At 57.8% G+C, this 20,480-nt stretch overlaps 2 protein-coding genes across 15 annotated transcripts in view; both read left to right on the plus strand.

Moving 5' to 3' along the window:
- The window catches only part of LOC140901366 (inositol 1,4,5-triphosphate receptor associated 1-like), a 28,211-nt gene extending 12,728 nt beyond the window's left edge, over positions 1–15,483 (plus strand). For 4 of the 9 annotated variants that reach the window (XM_073320089.1, XM_073320090.1, XM_073320087.1 and 1 more), the window contains 15 exons: positions 1,962–2,073; positions 3,429–3,481; positions 4,429–4,506; positions 4,876–4,951; positions 6,875–6,950; positions 8,163–8,190; positions 9,682–9,822; positions 10,784–10,915; positions 11,753–11,900; positions 12,714–12,763; positions 13,416–13,466; positions 13,898–13,980; positions 14,110–14,247; positions 14,465–14,578; positions 15,202–15,483. In XM_073320089.1, the coding sequence (XP_073176190.1) occupies positions 3,476–3,481; positions 4,429–4,506; positions 4,876–4,951; positions 6,875–6,950; positions 8,163–8,190; positions 9,682–9,822; positions 10,784–10,915; positions 11,753–11,900; positions 12,714–12,763; positions 13,416–13,466; positions 13,898–13,980; positions 14,110–14,247; positions 14,465–14,578; positions 15,202–15,361 (1,281 nt within the window). In that variant the 5' untranslated portion in view covers positions 1,962–2,073; positions 3,429–3,475 and the 3' untranslated portion in view covers positions 15,362–15,483. Of the gene's footprint in view, positions 1–1,961; positions 2,074–2,904; positions 3,118–3,428; positions 3,482–4,428; positions 4,507–4,875; positions 4,956–6,874; positions 6,951–8,162; positions 8,191–9,681; positions 9,823–10,783; positions 10,916–11,752; positions 11,901–12,713; positions 12,764–13,415; positions 13,467–13,897; positions 13,981–14,109; positions 14,248–14,464; positions 14,579–15,201 lie in introns of those variants that run through there. The other 5 variants (XM_073320092.1, XM_073320095.1, XM_073320093.1 and 2 more) reach the window with 5 other exon arrangements.
- Positions 15,484–19,798: 4,315 nt separating this feature from the next.
- The window catches only part of MICAL1 (microtubule associated monooxygenase, calponin and LIM domain containing 1), a 45,401-nt gene continuing 44,719 nt past the window's right edge, over positions 19,799–20,480 (plus strand). For 3 of the 6 annotated variants that reach the window (XR_012155885.1, XR_012155884.1, XM_073320485.1), the window contains exon 1: positions 19,801–20,114. The gene's annotated coding sequence lies outside the window, so the exon portion shown is untranslated. Of the gene's footprint in view, positions 20,115–20,480 lie in introns of all 6 variants that reach the window. The other 3 variants (XM_073320482.1, XM_073320486.1, XM_073320488.1) reach the window with 3 other exon arrangements.

Consider the following 20,480-nt stretch of genomic DNA (forward strand, 5'->3'; position numbering starts at 1 on the left):
TTCTCTCTCCCCATCAGTCTAGCCAACCATCCACGGATTCCCTCTTTTGTTCATCAGTATATCTATCCACTCCTCTTCAAACATACTCATTGAATGTATCTACCCTGTGCCCATCCTTGGGGTATCTGGGCTCCTGCTGCATTTCCAGCTCACTGCAGAATGTGCTGTTTTTATTTCCAGTGCCAGGAAATGTGTCTGTCCGTGAGACCCGCTTCGGGGTAAACTGCTTCGCTTTCCCCTTTGTCAAGGGAAAAGGGTGGGTGCAAAGTCACCAGCTGTAGTGGCTGCTTGGAAAACACATGTGCTGGGCTCAGATGTTCGTTTTGGAGCTGGCTCCTTGAGGGTGGCTGGCAAGGGGATGCAGCACCTGTTCCCTCTGCAATGGCCGTTTGAATCCAGCCCAGGTTCGCGCAGAGAAAGTTGTTCCCACGTGATGGGGGGCTTGGTGTCATGAGTCAGGTGGGCCTCAGTTCCCAGTAGACCAGTCCATGCTGCCAAACCCACCACCGCGGGGGCACTCATTCCTCCCCTTGTTGACTATCTCGGCTGCTGGGGTGGTCCCAGAGACTGAGCTCCTTTCCCATCTCAAGGGAAAGGGTCTCTCCTAGCCCTGATTAAGGCATAGGGGCAGAGGTGCATTAGGAGCTTGCCTGGTCACAGGCCAGGCTGTCCATGTTGTGGACAGACAGAGGAAGCAGGGCTGTCAGCCTGCCACCTTTCTGTCCGCACCAGATCTGCTGATTTAAAAAAAAAAAAAAATCCTCCAATTAAAGCTTTATGATTAAGCTGGAACCATAAAGTAGACAGAACAGTAGGTACCTGGAACACACACAAGTGCCTTCTATTAGATGAATCAAAGCCATTAATCCTCTCATCCCCTCTGTAAGAGCAATATAATTACCCCACCCTCATGGGGAAACTGAGGCACACAGAGGGTAAGCACCTGAAGAAGGCCACAGTTTAAAGGAGCCCAAATTATCCATGGTTGGTGGGGTCTCTAGGACTTTTTCTGGGTAGAGTCTCTGAGGCAGGTGGCTGGCTGGTGATTTCAGCAGGGGAGTTAAACAGCAGGATGGTGAGAATGGAGCCACCGAGGGAAACTCTGGCGTCAGAGCGGCGCAGAAATCTCCCTCGTCTCTTTCCCTGCCATGTCAGTAATGAATTCCTCCCTGAGGAACAGTGTGAAGCCAAACAGCAAAGCAACAGCATCCTGAATTCAAACGTCCCCCACCCCCTCGTTCCCCACTGGCGACTCCATGCTAAGCAGAGGAGTGGGGAGTCATTGCTGGGTGAAAAACAGTTTAAAAATACCACATTTGAGAGGCTTTCTCCCTTCTGTATACAGCAAAGATGTAGCTCTTGTGTAGGTGCCGTGTGTCCATAGATTTCAAAGTACCGTACAAAGGAAGGAAGCAACTTAGTCCCCTTTGTAAAGGGGGAAACTGAGGCACAGAGAGGGATGTGGCTTGCCCCAGGTCATGCACTAGTTGGTGGGATGCAATCCAGGAGCCTGGACATGGAGCTGCTCTGTTGACCAGGTTATTGGGAGGTTTACTGTCTGCATAGGTTGGTTATGTTTATAGGGGTCTGTCTGGAAAAACAAGCGGGCAGGAGAAAGCCACCCCTCAACAAATGGCTGAGGATTTTTAAGGGACAAGGGCAGAGCCAGTGGCTCTGGTGACTCAGGCATGATCTCCTGCTGGGCCTGTCTGAGGGCAGGGGAGGGGGCATTGTCCAGAAGTGTCAAAGCCCAGGAACAGTGGGGTGGGGGATGACACTCTAGCAGGGCTTAAAAGGGGCACGCGGTCTCAAGAGAGGTGTTATGGAACCAAACTGAGCTGCGGGCACCTGCTGCGGGTTTCTGAAGATGTCAGGCCTGCCCCGGTAAGCCGTTGGGTAACACAGACCTGCACGCAGCCTGTCATTCTAAAATTCTCTAACTGCTTTGTTTCTATTGTTAGGGTAAGCAATACTTGGGTTTGAGAAGGCTGCCTGGTCACTCCAATCTCTGCTGATCCGCCAGACTCCTGAAGAGAAGAACGGCAGGTGCCTGAATCCATTTGGACCTGCAGGGTACGTGTAGTTGTTACGCAGGGTGCTATAGCCAGGATCCAGCCTCGGAGTGGGAAAACCCGGGAGAGGTAAAGGCACGAAGTGAGGGGGTACACTCAGTGGGGTCACCCACTCCTTGCCTGAGCCAGGAATAAAACCTGGGAGACCCGCTAGGCGTCACCCTCTGCCATGGCCAGTTTTCAAATCTGTTCCCTGCTCCAACCACTAAACACCCGTGGCTTGATGAGACTATGCACTGGGGTCTGAACGTACCCATGCGAGAGCTTCCTTTGAGCCAAACGCCTTTTGGTACCTTTGTCCTTCTCTCACTGGTGACGAGGGATGGGTGGGTAAGGCAAGGCAGCATGGTATGTGTATTGCTCCCCCCTCCCCCCCCGATTGTCTATTACACCCGGTTGGCAGTCTGGCAATGGCAGTACCTGTGTGTGTGTGTGTGTGAGAGAGAGACTCTTAAGGAAAAGAAATGGCTTGTTATCAACTCCAGTGGTGAAGCACTGGAATGCGTTACCTAGGGAGGTGATGGAATCTCCTTCCTTAGAAGTTTTTAAGGCCAGGCTTGACAAAGCCCTGGCTGGGATGATTTAGTTGGGGATTGGCCCTGCTTTGAGCAGGGGGTTGGACTAGATGACCTCCTGAGGTCCCTTCCAACCCTGATATTCTGTGATTCCTTTTGGGCTCCTTGCTGCAGGGCAGTGAGGTCTATGCCTAGGAAATAAGAACATGCCTGGGGGGAGATGCCTGCAGTGTGGCAGTTTTCCCATCAGATGGCACTCTTGCTCCATCGTCAGCTGCGTTGTTTTCATGCCTCCTGGAAGGACGCTGGCGCTTAAGTAGCCAGGGGATGCTAGGTCCGTTTGGCAGCTGGGTGAAAAGCGATGAATGCGAATGTCCCCGTGGGCCGGTGACTCATTCCTTTTTGGAAATGGCTTTGGAGAGCGTCTCTGTGCCTCGCTCACCGGGGAGGGAGAGGTCATAAGCAAGGAGTCTGCAGCATTGGTTGGCTTGCACCTGCTGCAGCGGGCGTGAAAGGGTGACATCGAAAGGGTAAGGACCACGGCGCACATGCCAGGCGAATGGCGTCAGCGGAGTGGGCTGGAGAGGGGCTAGCCTCAGGCTTGCCGAGAGGTGGAGGATCCAGGAGGACTTCCTCTCCCCGCCACCACCCCGATGGCATAGCGCTGCGGAATTGGGTTCACGATGGGGATGCCTTCTGCCTGCCTCTGGGCATAGGTCTGTGCTGTGGGTCAAGCCCATGGAAGGGCAGCTGTGGGGAGAATCCATCACTGGCCCTTTAAGGGCTTCTGGCTGCTGGTGGAGTGTCTTGCTCGTTAACCTTGACTCCCCCTTCCTTTCAGTGAAGAGCAACTGAGGCAGCAGCTGGCCAGACTTGCGCTACCTTCACATGCAGGTAACGGGTTAGGGGCAGGAGGGGTTTGCAGCCTGTGCTGGAGAGAAGCAGAGAGCTGTTATGGTTTTCCAGGACAACTCCTGCCATATCCCACTGGTTCTGCCAAGCATAAGCTGCCCCCGCATTCGGGGTGCCTCCAGGCTCAGTAGGAGGCTGGTCGGCGCAGATCCAGTGACCTGCCGTGCCCTTGGTTTTGGTAGGCTGGGTGTTTAACCCAGAAGGACATTTGGGCCCCTCTGTGCTCCCCAGAAGTGCCCTAACCCGTTCCCATTGGCCCCATTCAGCCGTTTTCAGTGACTCTGCCCTTGTCAGCAGTAGTTCACATCTCTCCTCCCCAGTAGGGGGCACTGTGGTGCATCAGCTTTGCCTTGCCAACAATGGGCACTCCAGGTGGTTCATCTCTGCTCTCGCCAGCAGGGGGCAGTATAGTTGGCTTGTTCCCAATGGCATCTGAATAGCCTAAAACCAGTTTAGAGTATGTATAGTGACGTTTGTCTCCGAGTTGGACCTGAATTTGGGAGGAGTGTGGGGGCTTAATTTCCTTCCCCCCTTCCATGGTCAGGTCGGCCACTTGGTGCAATTTGAGGTGTGTGCCTCCCAGCCACTAGGTCACCTTGCGGCCCATGATGAGCTGGTTAACTCCCATCGCTTGCTCTGTCTCATAACACCAATCAATACATTTCAATAATGCACCAACTCTGGATTTCTCCAGCCACCTTCACCTCAAAGGATCCCAAAGCACAGGGGTGTTTATTTCTGTACGGGGATTTATTTATTTCTCCACCGGCAACGTGAAGCCTGCGCATTACTGAGGGCTCTTCATTGCCTGGCTGGTTTCTGGTGTTAGGTTTAGTAGGAAATGCGCCACGTGTGTTTCTCGGCTCTACCCCGGGATAGAGGTGAACTCCTTCACGTTCTCATGGGCCTGGCTCCTGCCTTCTCTCTAGGAACAAATGAGCCATTCCCAGGAAGGCTCTGGAAGGTTTTCGGCTGCGAGAAGGCAGAGCACAGAGCATACGGATGAGGTGAGAGGGTGGTGTGGGGTATGAACCCTCCCCCCCACCACGGAAGGGATTTCACTTACCTACCTAATGTGTACTTCCCTGCCCCCATGGACTTTAGGGCCAAATCCTGCTCCCATTAGAACAGATGCAGAATGGAATTCCTCCCTCATGTGGGAACCCAGGAGCTCCGCTGCCCCGCTCCCTCCAGCACCGCCTCCTGGGAGTGGAGTAGCTGGCAGCGCCCCTCAGCTGTGTGCCCCTCATGTGGACCTCTGAGACGCGGCCTTGCTGCCCCAGCTTGTTCGCTTACAGCCTCCCCTGCCATTGTGGGGCAGGAGGCCAGATTACTCCTCAGCCCGTCATGTTAACTGGTGTTTTTCTGCTCCCCAGGAGCAAGGCCAGGTGGATGGTGCTGGGAGAAGGGAGCTGAGCGTGCAGTTTAGGGACAGCGGTGAGAGTGATGAAGGTTGGTGAGTGAGTCTCTGTCTTTGCTGCTGCCATTCCCCTCCCCTTGCAGAGCCTTGTCTCCTTTCCATCCTTTCATCTCCCTCTCTGCCTTCTGATCTCTCCCATCCTTTCCCCCTTCACTCTTTTTTTCTCTTTCCTTTCTCCCTCCCCATTTCCTGGGCCGTTGGGTCCCATTCCTTTCCGTGCCCTGCAGAGCTTTGGGGGTGCCAATGGGGCAGGTACCTGTGAGCTGCAGGCTGCTGGGAACGCCCGCTGCACTGGGCTGTGGCATGAAGGGTCTGAACTTGGTTGCACACTGGCTAGGAAGGAATGTAACCCGGCCTGGACCCTCTCCCCTCAGTCAGACATTCCCCCCCACCTCCCTCTTTAAGGCAGGGGGTAGATTAATCCACAGCTCCCACCCAGCAAAGGACCACCCTCTTCCCAATAACTCTCCCTTTCGCCCACCCAGTTATCTTTGCTGGGAGCAGATGCGGGTGCTTAAAGGTGTCTCTTGGGCCATGGATTGAACCCCTCCGAGCCAGAAGAGCGGGTTGAGTTTCCAAGGTGCCCCTGGCCCCACCCCATCATCCATGGTGCTTTTGACCAAGCTACCTGCCTGGATTCTTGAATCCCTTCCTTGGGGGTCAATCCTGCCAGGCCTTTATTGTTTTCTCCCTGGGTCCCCTCTGGTTCATGCGTACGTTCGCACGTGAAGGAAAATCCTCTCACGCAGCGTTTCCAAGCGTGGTGGGACCCGAAGTTGCATCATCAGAGGCTCTCTGCACCCTGGTCCGGAGCCAGGCCTTTGCGTTCAGTGTCTGATATAGCATGATCCTAACTGGATTAGGATTAGCACCGGCAGAACCTCATTGGGTGGGATAATCTTTGGGTAAGAAGAGACCAGATGTGGGAGGGGCCACGCAGGGGGAACTCGGAGTCCAGATAAAGATTGGGAAAGGATTCTCACACTTAGGGATAGTTCAGTGAGGAGAAGGGGCTACACCCCCAACCGCCAGCATCCCTTCTCCTTCCCCCACAATGGGGCCATCCCCCAGATCCAGAAACTCCCCTGGACCCAGAGTGAGGGAGGTGGGATCGGTTGGGTGGAGGATCCGGTTGCCTTGAGGAAAAGGGGGGAATAGGCTATAGAAGAGAGTCGGAGGAGAGGAGCCTCGACAAGCTTTGGAAGGGGTGTTACTTGTCTGAACGGGGCATCCTGGGGTTGGGGCCCGTCTTTGTGTAGGAAGCCAACATGCACCGTGGTCCTCGGAGCTCTTGGCTGTGACATCTCACCAGCTGTTAGCCAGCAGCCGGGCCATTGAGGGGTAGAAGCCCAGTGTGACTCTTGCCAAGGGAGGGTGGGACCTGGCCCAGTGATGCGAACAGATGGGCCCTTCTCTATCCGCCACTGTGTAATTTGCTACCTGGGGCTGCTTTGCAGTCTAAGATACTTCCCTGGCCTCCGTTACCATGGCATCCCCACTGAGGCAGGGCTTTTGTCCCCTGCCATTACCACGGCATCGGAGCACCTCCATCTTTATTGTATTTATCCCGCGGTGGGGTGGGCAGGCCTGTTATCCCCCTGGTACAGATCAGGGAACTGATGCACTGAGAGGCTAAATGACAAACCCAGGGTCACACAGGGAATCTGGTAGAGCAGGGAACTGAACCGGGGTCTCTTGCGTCCCAGACCAGTGCCCAAACCACTGTGGTCCTTTACCCAGCATCCAGGGTAGGCTGGTCCAGCCTGTGCCAAAGCCCTGGCTGCTGCAGTCTCACTACTCCAGCACCTAAGCTCTGGTCACATCCCCTGATTGCAGCGTGCACGGATGCTGAGTGAACATGAGAAGCAGCCTGGCCCCATGGAGACCGCCAGGGGGTTACTGTTTCTCCTCCTCTCGGGCTCTCTGGATTAACTGTGGCCCTTTTTCCTCCCCAGATCCTGACCCTCCCAAGGACCCGCTGCTGAACTCTCTGCCTGAGCTCTCGGTGCTGGAGCGGCTGGGCCTGCACAGGTAGGACTCCTGCCCTTCCTCCTCTCTGGGGTTAAACTCTGTGTGTGCCCAAGATGCTGGAAGGTTTCAAGCTTTAGGTGAGCTGGTTGCTGGGTGGGCCTTGCGCAGGCAGTCATAAGAATAGCCAAGGTGGCAATGGGGTACAGAGCCTTTCACCTCTGGGTTGCTGGTTCAAATCCCGTGCAGGGGCCCCCTTCTCCTCCTGCAGCAGATGGGAGTTGCTCATATCCTGCAGGAGGTAGAATCAGGCTCCGGGTTGGCAATGACTGGGCAGTCCCCATTTCCTGGCAGGTTGGCCCCAGGGTGAGATGTTTCCCAGCAGACAGGTTGCCACAAGCATCAATTGCAGGAGGTGGCTGACTGGTCTGTTTCACGGCCACTTCACAGGGTTTTCAACTTGTTCTAGCTGGAATGAAACCCAAACCTTTGGAGTCCTCTTGCGGAGACAGGCTTGTGCCGGGGGCGAGGTGCATTCACATCAGTCACTCTACAGCCTGCTGGATACGGTCTTGGCCTGGGATGGGGGGAGCCCAGGTTCAGGTCCCTGCTGTGCCTGATTTGAGTGCTTCCCAGATGACTCCAAATCAGGCAGAGCTGGATTGTGAACGTGGCCTTGCAGGCTGGGGCCCTAACAGCCCGGCTACATTGTCAACCACTCTCTGTTCCTCTTTCCCAGCCCCCAAAAACCTTCCCGAGGACACACAACCGCTGCATCTCCGCACTACAGCACGATGCAGTGCAAATGTCCCAGCCAGCTCTGCTCCGGCCCCAACACTCAGCAGAGAGGCCAAGGAAAGACTCCTCCCTCAGCCCTACAAGGGGGTCCCTCCCAGGGCAGGTTTGGCTCCCACTGGTGGGCCTGGGAAAGCTTCCCTGACTAGCACCTGCTGTGTGTATAAACGCAGGACTTCTGTCAAGCCAGCCGCTGACCTGTGTATCCTGAACCACACCCAGCCCCCCTGAGCGTGCCCGGTTCTACTCACTCGGGCCGCACTACTCTCTCCCGGGACACAGGGTACACAGGGCTCATTGGCAAACAGTGTCCCAGAGGAAAAGGGCACTTCTGGGAACCGCCCTCTACCTGCTGGGCACCGCCAGGCCATGGGCGCTGGCTGCAACCAGGCTGGCTGGGTGCTAGGACGTAAATTCTGAGTGGTACACGTCACTAAGTCACCCGCGTCGCTGACGGCCATGTGTGCTCTTCCTTTGCAGAGTGGCTTTGACCGAGCAGGACGTGGAGGTAAGCTCTGCCCATCAGCCGTTGCAATGAGAGACCGATGCACTTGAGAACTGTCCCCTCTAGCTGGGTGTACGGGCTTTCATCACCCAGGCTGCCTCGTGCATCTCCCCCTCCAACCCAGACACTGGGGTGCATTCTCACTGAGGCCAATGGCAACAGTGAATGGGTTAAACCAGGGTCCCCGTGTGCAGCAAGAAATATGGTTACAGCCTGGAACAGCCCCCTTGGGTCAGCGCCGGCATTTGGGACATCAGGCCACTGGCCAGAGTGGAGCTGAGGCATAGCCATGCTCACCTCTAGGTCACAGGTCAAATCCAGCAGTGACCAGAATTGGTTGTTATGGCCATTTGAAGGCTGTTGGGGTTGCCCTGCCCCAAGAAACCCATTTTTTGCAGGCTCACCAATTCACAATCTCAGTAGAGACCCCAAGGATTGAATGGTCTGTATTTTACAGATGGGGAAAGTGAGGCACAAGAGGGGAAGCAACCTGCCCAGGGTCCCAGAGCCTAGAGTTCGTGATTCACAGTCCTGGGCCAAAACCACAAGCTCATTCTTCCTCCTTTCATTCATACCTGAATTCCCTTAGCCATTTCAACCCCATACAGAAATGCTCCACTTACCCTCCTCCAAACAGTGACACTGACGCACACATTTAAATGACTGCTGTGTTCCAGCCCAGAGGTGGCTGCATTTTAGTCCTAAATGAGGTGATCCTTCTGTGCACATGTACAGTACTTGGTAATCCTTTCAAGTGCTCTGAGCCTCGCAAAAGGCCCCACTAAATCAGTAGATGCGGATGATGGCTGTCCCCTGAGTGCCAGGGCGGCCTGGGGCTTTGTTTCTCAGTTGGCAGCTGCTCAGATTTCAGTTAATGAGGATGATTGGGTCTCTGGCTTGTGCTGTCTGCAGGGGAGGAGCTGCCAGCCTCCAGCAGGGCTTCCAGCACTCAGCTGCTAGCTCAGCAAAATGCCACTTTGTTGATCCAGTTTAGGCAAAGACCTCCTCTCCCCCAGTTAGACCCTGAAGACCACCCTTCCCGCAATGCTGTGTGCGCAGTCCCGCTGGGATAGCTGCACTGATGTGCCGGTTAAAGGGCCCCATTCTCCTCTCCCATTACCCCAGTGTAAACCCACTGGTGTGACTGCAGTCAGGCCCACGTAGAACAGAGGGGGGCTGTGCAAACAGCTCCCAGCACTTCCCGTTGCCTGCTTGAACAGAGCAGGAGGGGTGAGCACTGAGGGGAGGGGTGGTGCTGGAGCTGTCCAGGATGGGGCGGTGGGATTGAGGGACTGGCTGGGGTGAAATGGGAGAAGTGGCTTCCCCTGGCTCTACCAAAGGAATCCAGCCAAACCTATTCCTTCCCCTGTGCCCAGAAACACCTGCCCCACTGCACCCTTAGTGCCCCGCTCCTGGCCACATACGGTGTCCCTGTCCTTTGTGAATGTGGATCAGAGATGACCTCTGACCCCTGCCCCATTCTCCCCTCTGCAGGCAGCGTTCACGCACTTGGCACTGGCCTTCCGCTGCGACATGTTCACCCTGCGGCCACGGGTGCAGATGGAGGAGCGGGCGCGGGACGTGGCGGAGGAGAACATCCAGCAGGAGCTGGAGGAGTGCCGGGCAGCCCTGCAGGTCAGTGAGGCCAGGTGTGGGGGCGCCTTGCTGGGGAGGGTGATCCTGGCTGTGTGTGCCCCAGGGATGCCCGGGGCTCGATTTCGATCTGATCCCAGCTCTGTCGGCCAGTCTCCCAAGTGGGGAGCAGGCGAGGTCACTCATGTTGCCCCGCAGGTGCCGATGATGCAGATTCTCTTGGCAGTTTTAAGGCTCCCCCTGGGGGGGGCGTTTCTTTCGCTGGAAGAGGTGCTGACTCCTGCATGGCCGTCACTGTCACGCCCTGCGCTCCGGATCGCCCCGGCTTCGGATGTGGCCGCTGGCGCGTTCCAGGGCGCAGGGAGTCCTCTCCGGCCTGGGGAGTTGGCTGGCTCGTGGCGCTGGCAATGGGATCCCGAGCCTTTCGCTTCAAGGCTGTTGGTTCAAATCCTGCCCCGCTGGGGCAGTGGCCCAAAGCCAAGTGCGGCTCACTGGCTCTTTGGTGGCCGGTGTGCAATTTAGCCTGTGGATCCCAGCTCAGTTCCTACTGGCGAGTTGTCCGCATCCTAGCACCTTCCTTCAGTGTTGGTAACTTCAGCAGAGAGGCTTGAACGCTTCCACCTGAGGATGTCCCGCCGGGGCAGGGGGCCAGGTTCTCAGCTGCTGTGAATCGAGCTTTCATTGCAGCTGTGGTGACTCCCACTGGCCTCGGCAGTGATCTGGCTCAGTGGCGGGAGCTGGTCCTGCTGCTGCCCGGGCTGTCCTGCTCCGTGGATAAGGGACGTGCCCAGGCTCTCCTCTGGCCACATCCACCAACGCTGGATGAACGGCTGGGCTGTTGGTGCGGAACTGGCTGGAACTGGGGTGTCCCAGTCCAGCTGGGGCATTTCCTGGGCTGAATTCTTTGCAGGCTGCTGCTATTATAGTCCAGCGAGGGAGGGGCCTGGTTCCTGTGCAGATCATGCAGAGCTGCTGCTGGTTTTCCCCCCCCCCGCCCCCACAGAGGCTGGGCCTGTCCTGCGTCGACCCTAAGTGCAAGGAGCTGGTCAGGCAGTTGCAGCTCAGCCTGACGGTGCTGGCGGGGTCCATTGAGCGGGCGACGAGCGCGGCGGAGAAGCTAGGCGCCGTCCATCAGGTGGGTCCAGCAGCTGCAAGAGCCCAGGGTGGGAGGGTGTCCAGGCTGCTCCCCAGCTCCATCACTGGAGAGCGTGGTACAGGGGACCAATGCTGCATTGACCGTGGGGAGCAGGGAGGCTCATCGCAACGAGGCTAACCCAACACACTCCTGCTGAGCTCTACACAACCTCCTCTCTTGGGCTGGCTTCACGGCCCCTGGCCCCCACCCTCCTCAGCTAGCTGGCAGATCTACCCCTGGGCTTGCTGGCATTAGTGACAGCTCCTCTCCTAGGCTGGCCAGCACAGGGGCAGATGCTAACCATGTACCAGCTGGCCTGTTATCTCACATGCTCCTGCCCCAGCTCCCACCTCGCTTTGTCTTCCTCCTGCTCGCTCTTGGGTCCCAGATCCTCCTTGTGCCTGAGCCCAGCTGGCCAGGGCAATGGAATCCTGCCTTCCTCTGCCCCTGGCAGTGGGGGAAGCAGGGAGGGGCTAATCTGAACATCCGCTGGCCCACGGGAAGCACTTGGGAGTCCTCAAGATGACGATGCAGCAGTGGATGTTCGCGTTCAAGGAGCTGGGGGTGGGGAGTGCCAAGGGGGAGGGAGCCCCCGGGAGGCCTTCGGGTTGTCTGAACAGCGCTGCTTTGGGCTCTGTTGGTTGGCTAATTGGTCTGCTCCCATTAAAGTCAGTGCCATTATCGGGCTCTGCGTGAGCTCCGACGCCATGGCGATAGGCCTGGTCTAAGAACCTGAATAGAACCAAAGGGGGTGGCAGTCGCCCGGGGAGGGGGCTCAGGCTTTGCAGCAGTGTCCCTGCCGGGCAGCCTGATCCCACTCCCTGCTCTCTGCCCCAGGAGGCGCGGATGAGCCGGGCAGCAGAGGTGATGGTGCAGCATGTGGAGAACCTGAAGAGACATCACTTGCGGGAGCACACGGAGCTGGAGGAAATGAAGCGGCTGATCCAGCAGAACTCCCGCAACCGGCAGCTGGCTGAGAACAGGGGTGCGGTGGGCCCAGCAGCCCCGGGGGTGGGCATGGGCGGCGGGAAGGGAGCGTGGCGTAATGGTTACATCTCGGGGCTGGGCGTCAGGATTCCTGGCTTCTGTTCCTGGTGCTGCCACTGACTCACTACGTGACCTTGGGCGGGTCACTTGGTCCCCAATGGCCTGTGTGACCCGAGTCCCTTTCAGCCCAGGCAGGCACATGCTAGAGCCATTTGCTCCCACTCGCACCAGGAGTCCACCTGGTCCCTGGCATCCACGTGCCGCTGGTGACAGCTGTTGGCTGCAGTCACAGGGCCGGATGTCTAAACCACAGAAGGGCCCTATCAGAGGGGGCTAACCGTGACCTCCAGACCTGAGTGTCTGCGAGTGCTCGGTCCTGGCCGCAGCAGGCAGCCAGCTAGCACCGCTGGGAGCGCAGCAGCATGCGGGGTCCGTGCTACAGGCCCCTTAGCCCTGGGGCAGGGGGTGCAATGCATCCGATATCCCCTTCTCCGCTTCCACTCCCCAGGCCCTTGTGTGGGAGGCTCTAGGATTTCCTGGCTGAGCAGCCCTTTGCCTTGCGAGTTACGGGGACTTCAACCAAATGGACCTTTGGGACAACAGCCTGCTCCGTCCACACTGAGCTTCTCCGCTGGGCAAATTCCCCCAGAAGCCACTGGGGACACAGCAAGTCTACAGAGCTGAGGGGGCAGCAGGGCACTGAGCAGGCCTGGGTGGTTGGTATGCAGGTGGCAAGATGGAGCTAGTCACCCAAGGCGTGAGAAGCAATCGGGCCACCTCTGGAGCAACTCCCACCCCTTTGTCTCCTTAGATGACGGAGAGCAGAGATTGAAACTGCCCCTGATGCGAACGTTCCAGCAGGTAACAAGGGCGCCTGTCTCCCAGCCTCTGTCCCTGCCCACTGCTCCGTGGGCCCGTCTCGCACAGGGCTGTCCAGCACCAGTATCCAGAGCGAGAGGCAGAGACTTGGCTAAAAGGAGGTGGTTCTCTAGCAGCAGTTTGAACATAATATGCAGCAATTTCCCCTGCAGCTCAAGGTGACGGGCACTGGGCCAGGCCCAGCCTGGATGGTGGCCTGCATGGGTTAGTGTAGGGGGGTAGAGTGGGGCAGTTGCAAAGCCTTTCCTGAGGTGGTAGGTATGGGGGACCGTTGTGGGCCTCTGCCTGGCCTTTGATCTTCTCCTGGGGGTTGGGCAATCTTTGCCCTTGCAGCTGAAAATCCAAGGCCCATTAGTGGCCCCAGAGTGAGCCCAGAGGAGGGTTGGCCTGGACCAACTCTTGCACCCACAGCAGCGGGGATGGTATGAGTGACATCCCACCCCCTCATCATGCCGCGCCACTCCTGCTGGCAAGCAGGGGGGAGTTAAGGGGAGGGGGATGGGGAGACAAGGATGGCAGGACCCTTGAGTGGGAACTGTGCCCTACGGGGGAGTTAGCGCCCACCTTCCATTTGCTGCCTGGAGCAGAACGGGGGGATTCAGCACTAACCTGGCTTCCCCTCCCTCCCTCCCAGGCGTCGGCACGTCGGAGAGTCAGCATCGCAGTCATTCCCAAACAGCTCACGGTAAGGAACCCCGCTGCGTGCCGGCTGGGGCAAAACCGTGCATGGGATCATGCCTGCTCACGTCATACCTATGGGTGCTGTCCCGCCACGTGCCAGAGACGCGTTCCTGTTCCATCAGCCCACTGCACGCCTGCTCATGAATACTCGGACTGGACAAGCTCGCAGGCTCACTGCCACGTGCTGTCCCGCAGCCCACGCGCTCCTTCCTGGCGCCCCAGGTGCCCATGTCAGCACACGCAGCCCCCCATGCTCCTCCCCGACACTCCCCTGCGTACACACGGACCCCGGCTGCATCAGCACGTCCCGCTGCCGTGCGCTCCTGCCTGGCCACTCCCACCCGCCCCTCCTGGACACCCCTGTGCACGCACAGCTCTGGCTTCCTCTCCGGTTCTTTCGTTTCGCTCACGCTGTCCCTTGGGTTTTGTCTGCAGCCGCTTCCCAGCCCCGAAAGCGGGCGAGCGCCCGAGGGGGAGGCGGCCAAGGCGGCGTGGGAGAGGAGCCCTAGCACAGAGAGGTAACGTGTGACCACTAATAATAAATGTAAGGATGTGGGCGGGGGAGGGGGGGCAAAGCCCTCCACTCGCACACAGAAGGGCAGAGGCTGGTCAGCCCAGGGCGTCACTGGATCCCCTCTGGTCCGCAGGCGAACCTGCTGCCTCCAGGAGGACTCTCCTGATGGATACTTCATCCTACGCTCAGACTCCTCCAGCTCCTTGCACCAAAGCCAGCCGGAGGCAGACAGACTCGAGTGTGAGGGCAACAGAGGCCGCTACGCAGAAGGGTAAGGGTGCGTCAAGTGCTCTATCAGACCAGCTCCCTCCTGACCCCGCCCTGATTGGGCTGTGGCCCACACCTCAATGTGGTCTGGGCTTCAGTTTTCCTCTGAAGCACCTGATGTCAGTGGAGGCCAGAGAGGGGATCCTGCACCGGATGGACCACTGGCCTCTGAGGCTCAGGGGGCATTGGCAGTAACCATCCCTCCTGTGTTTCCTCCCCAGGAGCGAGCCGGAGCTGCGGAGAAGGGGAAGCACCAGTAAGCCCATGAAGGAGGAACCTGACGGGGCATCGGACAGCAGCGGGCTGACGGAGGAGCTGGAGCAGCTTAGTCTGACGTGAGCTAACGCCACTCAGACCCACATAGCGCCCAGCCCCTCCCCTTGGACTCCAGAGCCCTCCCCCCATGACGTACTGTATACAGAGAAATTCCTGCACGTGCATCTCTGACTGCAGGAGACCCTTTACATTTCAAACATTTGTGTGGGTGGGGTGGGGTGGAATTAAAGGGATGCAGATGACAGCCTGAAATCTAGGCAGTTTCAAAAGCAGAATTAAAAGCAGTGTCAGGTCCTGTCCTGGCCCCTTGATCCTTTTCACAGTTGGGCCGTTGTACAGCTGCCTTGTCATATTCCTTCAAATCTTGCTCCCTTGGTGCCAAGACCCACACCAATTGCTAGGGCAATCAGCACACCTGACTTCATAGCAGGTTGCGTGCAGTTCAGAAGAGCTGATGAAAAGAACTTCCTCTATCGTCTTTCATATACAGTAAGATTAGGTGTTACTTCTACATGAGTAGACAGACAGGATGTGGTCTATTTGAATAGCAGCCGGAAGTAACCCCTGCTTTTGTACCCTTTTGCCAGCTGCTTAGTGTTTTTGTGGGATGGGAGATGTGGGAAGTCTATTCTATCTGCTCTGCGCCTTGGGATGATAAATGTCCTAATCTCATTCTTGGCAGGTCTACGGCATGTGGGAAAGAGACCCCCTGGCCTTGGGTCTTTCTGCCCCAGCATTATTGGCTTTTCCTGGGGCTGCTTTTCCTGGGGCTCTCATGTCTGGTTCTGATGCGGATTCTGGAGCTGCAGAAACAGCAGCCAGCACCAACCCCCAACTCCTAGCATGAGAGAGGAAGAAGACGCAGCCCGCGAGAGACAGCATGCCACCCTGGGCTTAATTTTAAAAATAAAATAATAAAAATAGGGGGGAAAAGGGGTTTGGATTTTTGGGGAAACGCAAGCCTCCCTCCTACAAGCTGCAGGGTGGCTCCAGGAGGCTTATTGATGTGAAAGGGACCCCTGCCCCAACTTGGACCCATGAGAGCTGGGCTCAGCAGTATCAGATTGTCCCTTGTCAGCCGAATCCTAGAAGATCAGGGTTGGAAGAGACCTCAGGAGGTCATCTAGTCCCACCCCTGCTCAAAGCAGGGCCAGCACCACTAAATCATCCCAGCCAGGGCTTTGCCAGGCTGGGTCTGGTGCAAGGGTCCCTTGTACTATGATGGGCTAAGGGGGTGTGTGATAGTGGAGGGGTGGGAGGCTGTAGGTACCTCCACCAGTTCCTGGCCTTCTCTTCTCTCCCCCCTCCCCCAGGTTGAGCTGCCCTGAAGGGCCTCAGCCCCTTTCTCTCCCTTCTTGACTAGATACAGCCTCCTCTCCCCCAAGCAGCTGCTGGTTTCTGCTTTAATCCTCCCCCTGGGGGAAGGGCTAGGGGAACAAGTGCCACTTTTGTCTACACGCTCTGCTTGAGTGTGTAGACTCACTTCCTCCCCATGGGGGGGAAGGGAAAAGAGAGACAGACACCCCCCCCCATCAGGTACAAGGGAGATGCGTTAACATATGGACTCCTCGGAACAAAGCGTGGTGCTACCTTTACTTCTCTGTGGATCTGTCGTCTGGTTGCTATTACGATCCTCATGGGGGCTCTCACCTGAGCCGTTTGCAGAAGGGTCCCATACTTGTAACCAAGCCGCTGAAGGCTGCAGGTGTAAGGTTCGGACACCCTGGGGGAGGGAGAGCACAGTGGCTGGAGCATTGGCCTGCTCAACCCAGGGTTGTGAGTTCAATCCTTTGGGGGGGGGCATTTAGGGATCTGGGGCAAAAATTGGGGATTGGTCCTGCTTTGAGCAGGGGGTGGGAGGAGGTGACCTCCTGAGGGCCCTTCCAACCCTGCTATGCTATGATTCTAGGACATCAGCTGCTTGCTCAATGGTATGCTCTGCTATCTAAATCTGTCCCATGCTTGGCCCCAGGGCTGAGCTGCTGGAAGGCAGCATCCAGGAAGGGGCACCAGGTGCATCGCACAGAGAAAGATGCTCTCCCTCCCCTCACGCTTACAATTGAGTAATCAGTGGGGGTGGGCATTAAAGGGGGCAGTTTCTCTAGCTGCCTGCGAGGAGCTGGGGAAACCCCAGCCAGGAAATTAAGGCGATGTCCAGGCTTTGTCTGGCTGAGCACAGCCCAGGACCCCTGCACTCTGCTCTCCCTGCCTTTGATCGGGTAAGAAAGAGGAAATCGCCGATCACCTGATTCGCTCCCCGCCCCGGGATTGTCCGCACCTGCTGGAGGCTGCCCGGCCGCCGGGGCGGGAGCTGCTCCGGGGCGCGGGACGGTCCGCCCTGCGGGTGGGGAAGGTCTAATGGAGTCCAGCAGAGGATTTCGGGGCCGGCTTGACCCACAAGCTGTAGGTCGCCGTCCCGTCTATCTCTTGGCCCTGTGTGACGGATCTCGGGGGAGCACGTGGGGCGAGCTACCCCGGGGAGGGGTCGGGGGGGGGGTCAGACATTCAGAAACGCACCGCGCCGAGTCCGACACAAGTAGAACCCCCCCCCCACACACACACGCCGCGTAACCTCGGCAAATAAGCAGACAAAGGAAGGGTCCCTGCCCCCCCCCCCCCAGCTCTCCCCCAGCTCTGTCAACAAACGCCTTAAAGTTTAACCTGCCCCTATAAAAACCCAGCAGGGCTGCTGGAGGCAGGGCCAGGAGCCAGAGAGGGGCCTACAGGACTTGGGGGGTGCTTGTGAAATTGGGGGGGGGTGATGCCTGTTAAGTTGGGGGTGCGTGTGTGTGACATAAATGTAACTGCGTTTTGCAGCCAGCTGGACCATCTCCCCTCCGCCTAAGCCAGGGGCTCTCAGCCCTACCCCTTGCAGGAGTCTGATTTGTCTTGCGTACCCCCCCCCCAAGTTTCACCTCTCTTAAAAAGGACTTGCTTACAAAATCGGACATAAACATAGAAAAGCGTCACAGCCAGGAGTACTGAGAAATGGCTGGCTTGCTCAGGTTGACCATGTAATTACAAAATAAATCCACTGGAATGGAAATACTGCACTGACATTTCCGGGTACAGCACAGAGAGCGGTATAAACAGGTCCTTGGCTGCAGGCTGTTGTCGTTTGTGCTGACTTCCCCCGGGCTTTTATGCAGCCTGTTGTAAAACTAGGCAACTGTCTAGGTGAGCTGAGGTCCCCCCGGGGTACACGTACTGGTGGTTGAGTACCACGGCTCTAAACTAGTCAGATGAGCACAAGCCAGGGGCGGGGAGAAGGGAGGGCTGTGGACCGTGCGGCTCAGTGGGCGGACCAGTGGGCTGGGAGTCAGTGGGGCTGTGTTTTGTGAGAGCCGCTGGGCGCGCTGCTGCCCCTTGCCGTGCCTCAGTTTCCCCTCCCCGCTTTTGACCACATTATCCATTTGGAACGGAAGCTCTTTGGGGAAGGGCTGTCTGATCCCGGGTGGAGCCCGCTGGTGCTACTGTAAGATAACTAATAATAAAGGGAAGGCAGGCTTTAAGGAGGGATGGGGGAGGGGCGTGAGAGGTCAGGAATTGGGCTAGGCAGAGCAGGGAGATCAGAGTAAGAGAGAGGAAGGATGGAGCTGGGAGGAGGTAGCTGGGGGATGCTAGCAGGTCTCTGTCCCCTAGCTGTGTTTGCTGGTACACCCTTGGCCTCACCACATTGGATGGTGCCCTGCCACCTGCCCAGAGTCACCCCCTTTCTGTGGTCTGCCTGCCTGGCAGGTGCCTCATTACACGAGGCATAGGGCTTCCCTCCTCTTAGCTACTGCCTGATCCCGCAACATGCGCTAGAGGGGGTGCCTATGGGCCTCAGCTGGGCTGCTCCCAGCCTCCCACTGAGTTCAATGGGGCCAGCCCCACAGCAGGGGAAGAGGGCTTGAGAGCACCACAACAAAGGGGCCTCACAAGGTCTCAGATGGATAAAACCCCGTGGCTCCAAAGAGAGCGCCAGGGGAGGGTTAAATATGGCGCACGGCCAGCTAGAGAGCAAAGGATGAGGGGCTCCTGCGGTGGGAGGCTTCCAGATTCCTGCATGTTCTGCTCTCTTTGCCTGAGGGACAGGCCAGGGAGCAGCTCCCCAGTGCGAGGGGGTGTCTGGCCTTGTGTGTGAGCGGGGGTGATGTTGCCAGCAGCAGCCTCTCCCTGAAGCCAGAGGGGCTGGAACTAGGGGCAGTCCCCCCCCCCCCCCCGGCTTGACGTGGTGTCCATCACTGACAAGGTTGACAGTTTGGTTCAATGGCTCTCAGCACCCCCACTATCCACATGGTTCCTGCACCCCTGTCTGAAGCCCTGAGACTAGAAGGGAGGGGCAGATAAAGGATGCTAACAGCCCCACGCAGCAGCATCCTGGGCACTGGGCTTTGCATGGTCTCCTGTGCCTCCTACAGGCGGGGCACCCTGTTCCTCCAGGGGACCCTCTTCTCTTCACCTTGGGACCTTCCCCACTCCCAGGGCTGAGGAGCGTGTGAGGTGAGGGTGTCCTTGGAGCCTTGTAAAAGGTACAGGCTGAGTGACATTGACAGGGCTAACTTAAAGGGCAGATGGCTCAAGCAGGGGCCTGGGGGTCAGGACTCCTGGGTTCTGTGCCCAGCTTGGGGAGGAAGTGGTGGCTAACAGGGTAGTCTGAGTGCCCAGCTGGGACTGGAACTAGCCAGATATTTTCAAACACAATTTTTTTCTCCCCCATCCCAAACAATTGCCTTAAAAAGACCAAAAAAATGGCAAAAAGCTGTTGTCTTTTTTTTGGGTGGGGGGGGGCTGGTATGTGTGTGTTGGGGGAAGGGTTGTGACATTGTCTGCAACATTTTGCAACCAAACCGTTATAGAAACAGTTCTCAGAAATTTGTGTGTGTTGAAAGCTGAGTTTTCTGCAGGCCAAGAATAGTTTCAGTGACAATTCTGGGTTTTTGTTTTTTTTTAAGGGAGTGGGTCCATTCTGAACGCCGCAAAACAGACACGTTTTTGAAAAATGTTGGCAACTTTTAAAGAACTTTTTTCCAGCCAGCTCTAGCCCCGAACCCTAGGTCCTAACCCCAGCTCCAGGAGGGGAGGGAGGGCTCCTAGTCACAGAAGGGGCCAGGGTCTCAGGACGCCTGGGTCCCACCCCCAGCTGCGGGCGGGGAGGGAGGGCTCCTAGTCACAGAAGGGGCCAGGGTCTCAGGACGCCTGGGTCCCACCCCGGCTCTGGGCGGGGAGTGACAGCCCCTCGGAGGCAGGCTGGGCTAATCCTGCAGCTTTTCCATCCTGCCCCGTAAGGATGCTCCTGGCAGTAGCTCCGCAGTCTCGGCTCCTCCCCGGGGGCCGGGTCTCTGAGCTGCCGGCTTCTCCACCCCCCAGCCCGGGGGGGCTGCACAGCCTGGACCGCGCTCGCTGCCGCAGCGAGCAGGAAACGGAGAGCGGGTTTAATTTCCATTTCCTGCCCTCTTAGCGAGACTCCCGCACGGTCACACGCAGCCCGGCCCTGCCCAGCCTCGGCAGGCAGGAAGCGAGCTCGGGGCGGACCCTGGGGGGCCAGGATCTCCGAGCCAACCCATGCGCCTCCGCAGGCCGGGGCTGCCAGCTCTCCGGGCACCTCTGCATGTAAGTCGACTTTTGGGGCTTTAAGGTGGGGCCTGCCCCTGCCAGCGTCTCCCCCGGCCACCTGCAGCGGGGAGAGATCCAGGCAGCTCCTGGCACGGCAAGAGCCTCAGGGTGCCTCTGGGTGGCTGCAGGGTCGGGGTGGGGGGCAGTGATGTGGCTACCGGCCAAGTGATCCGAAAGCCCACCACAGCTCTCCGGCGGAGCTGGATCCATTTGTACAGTGGGGGGGCTGAGAGCCATTGAACTAAATTGTATACGATTCAAGCCAGGGGGTGCGGTAGCATCCCTCGTTCCAGCACCTCTGCGGCTCTGTGCTGAGCACCCGGGGAGTCCGGGGCCTGATTCTGCCCTGCACCTTGCGGGGCC

Source organism: Lepidochelys kempii, chromosome 21 (genome assembly GCF_965140265.1).
Source record: "Lepidochelys kempii isolate rLepKem1 chromosome 21, rLepKem1.hap2, whole genome shotgun sequence".
Taxonomy (NCBI): domain Eukaryota; kingdom Metazoa; phylum Chordata; order Testudines; family Cheloniidae; genus Lepidochelys; species Lepidochelys kempii.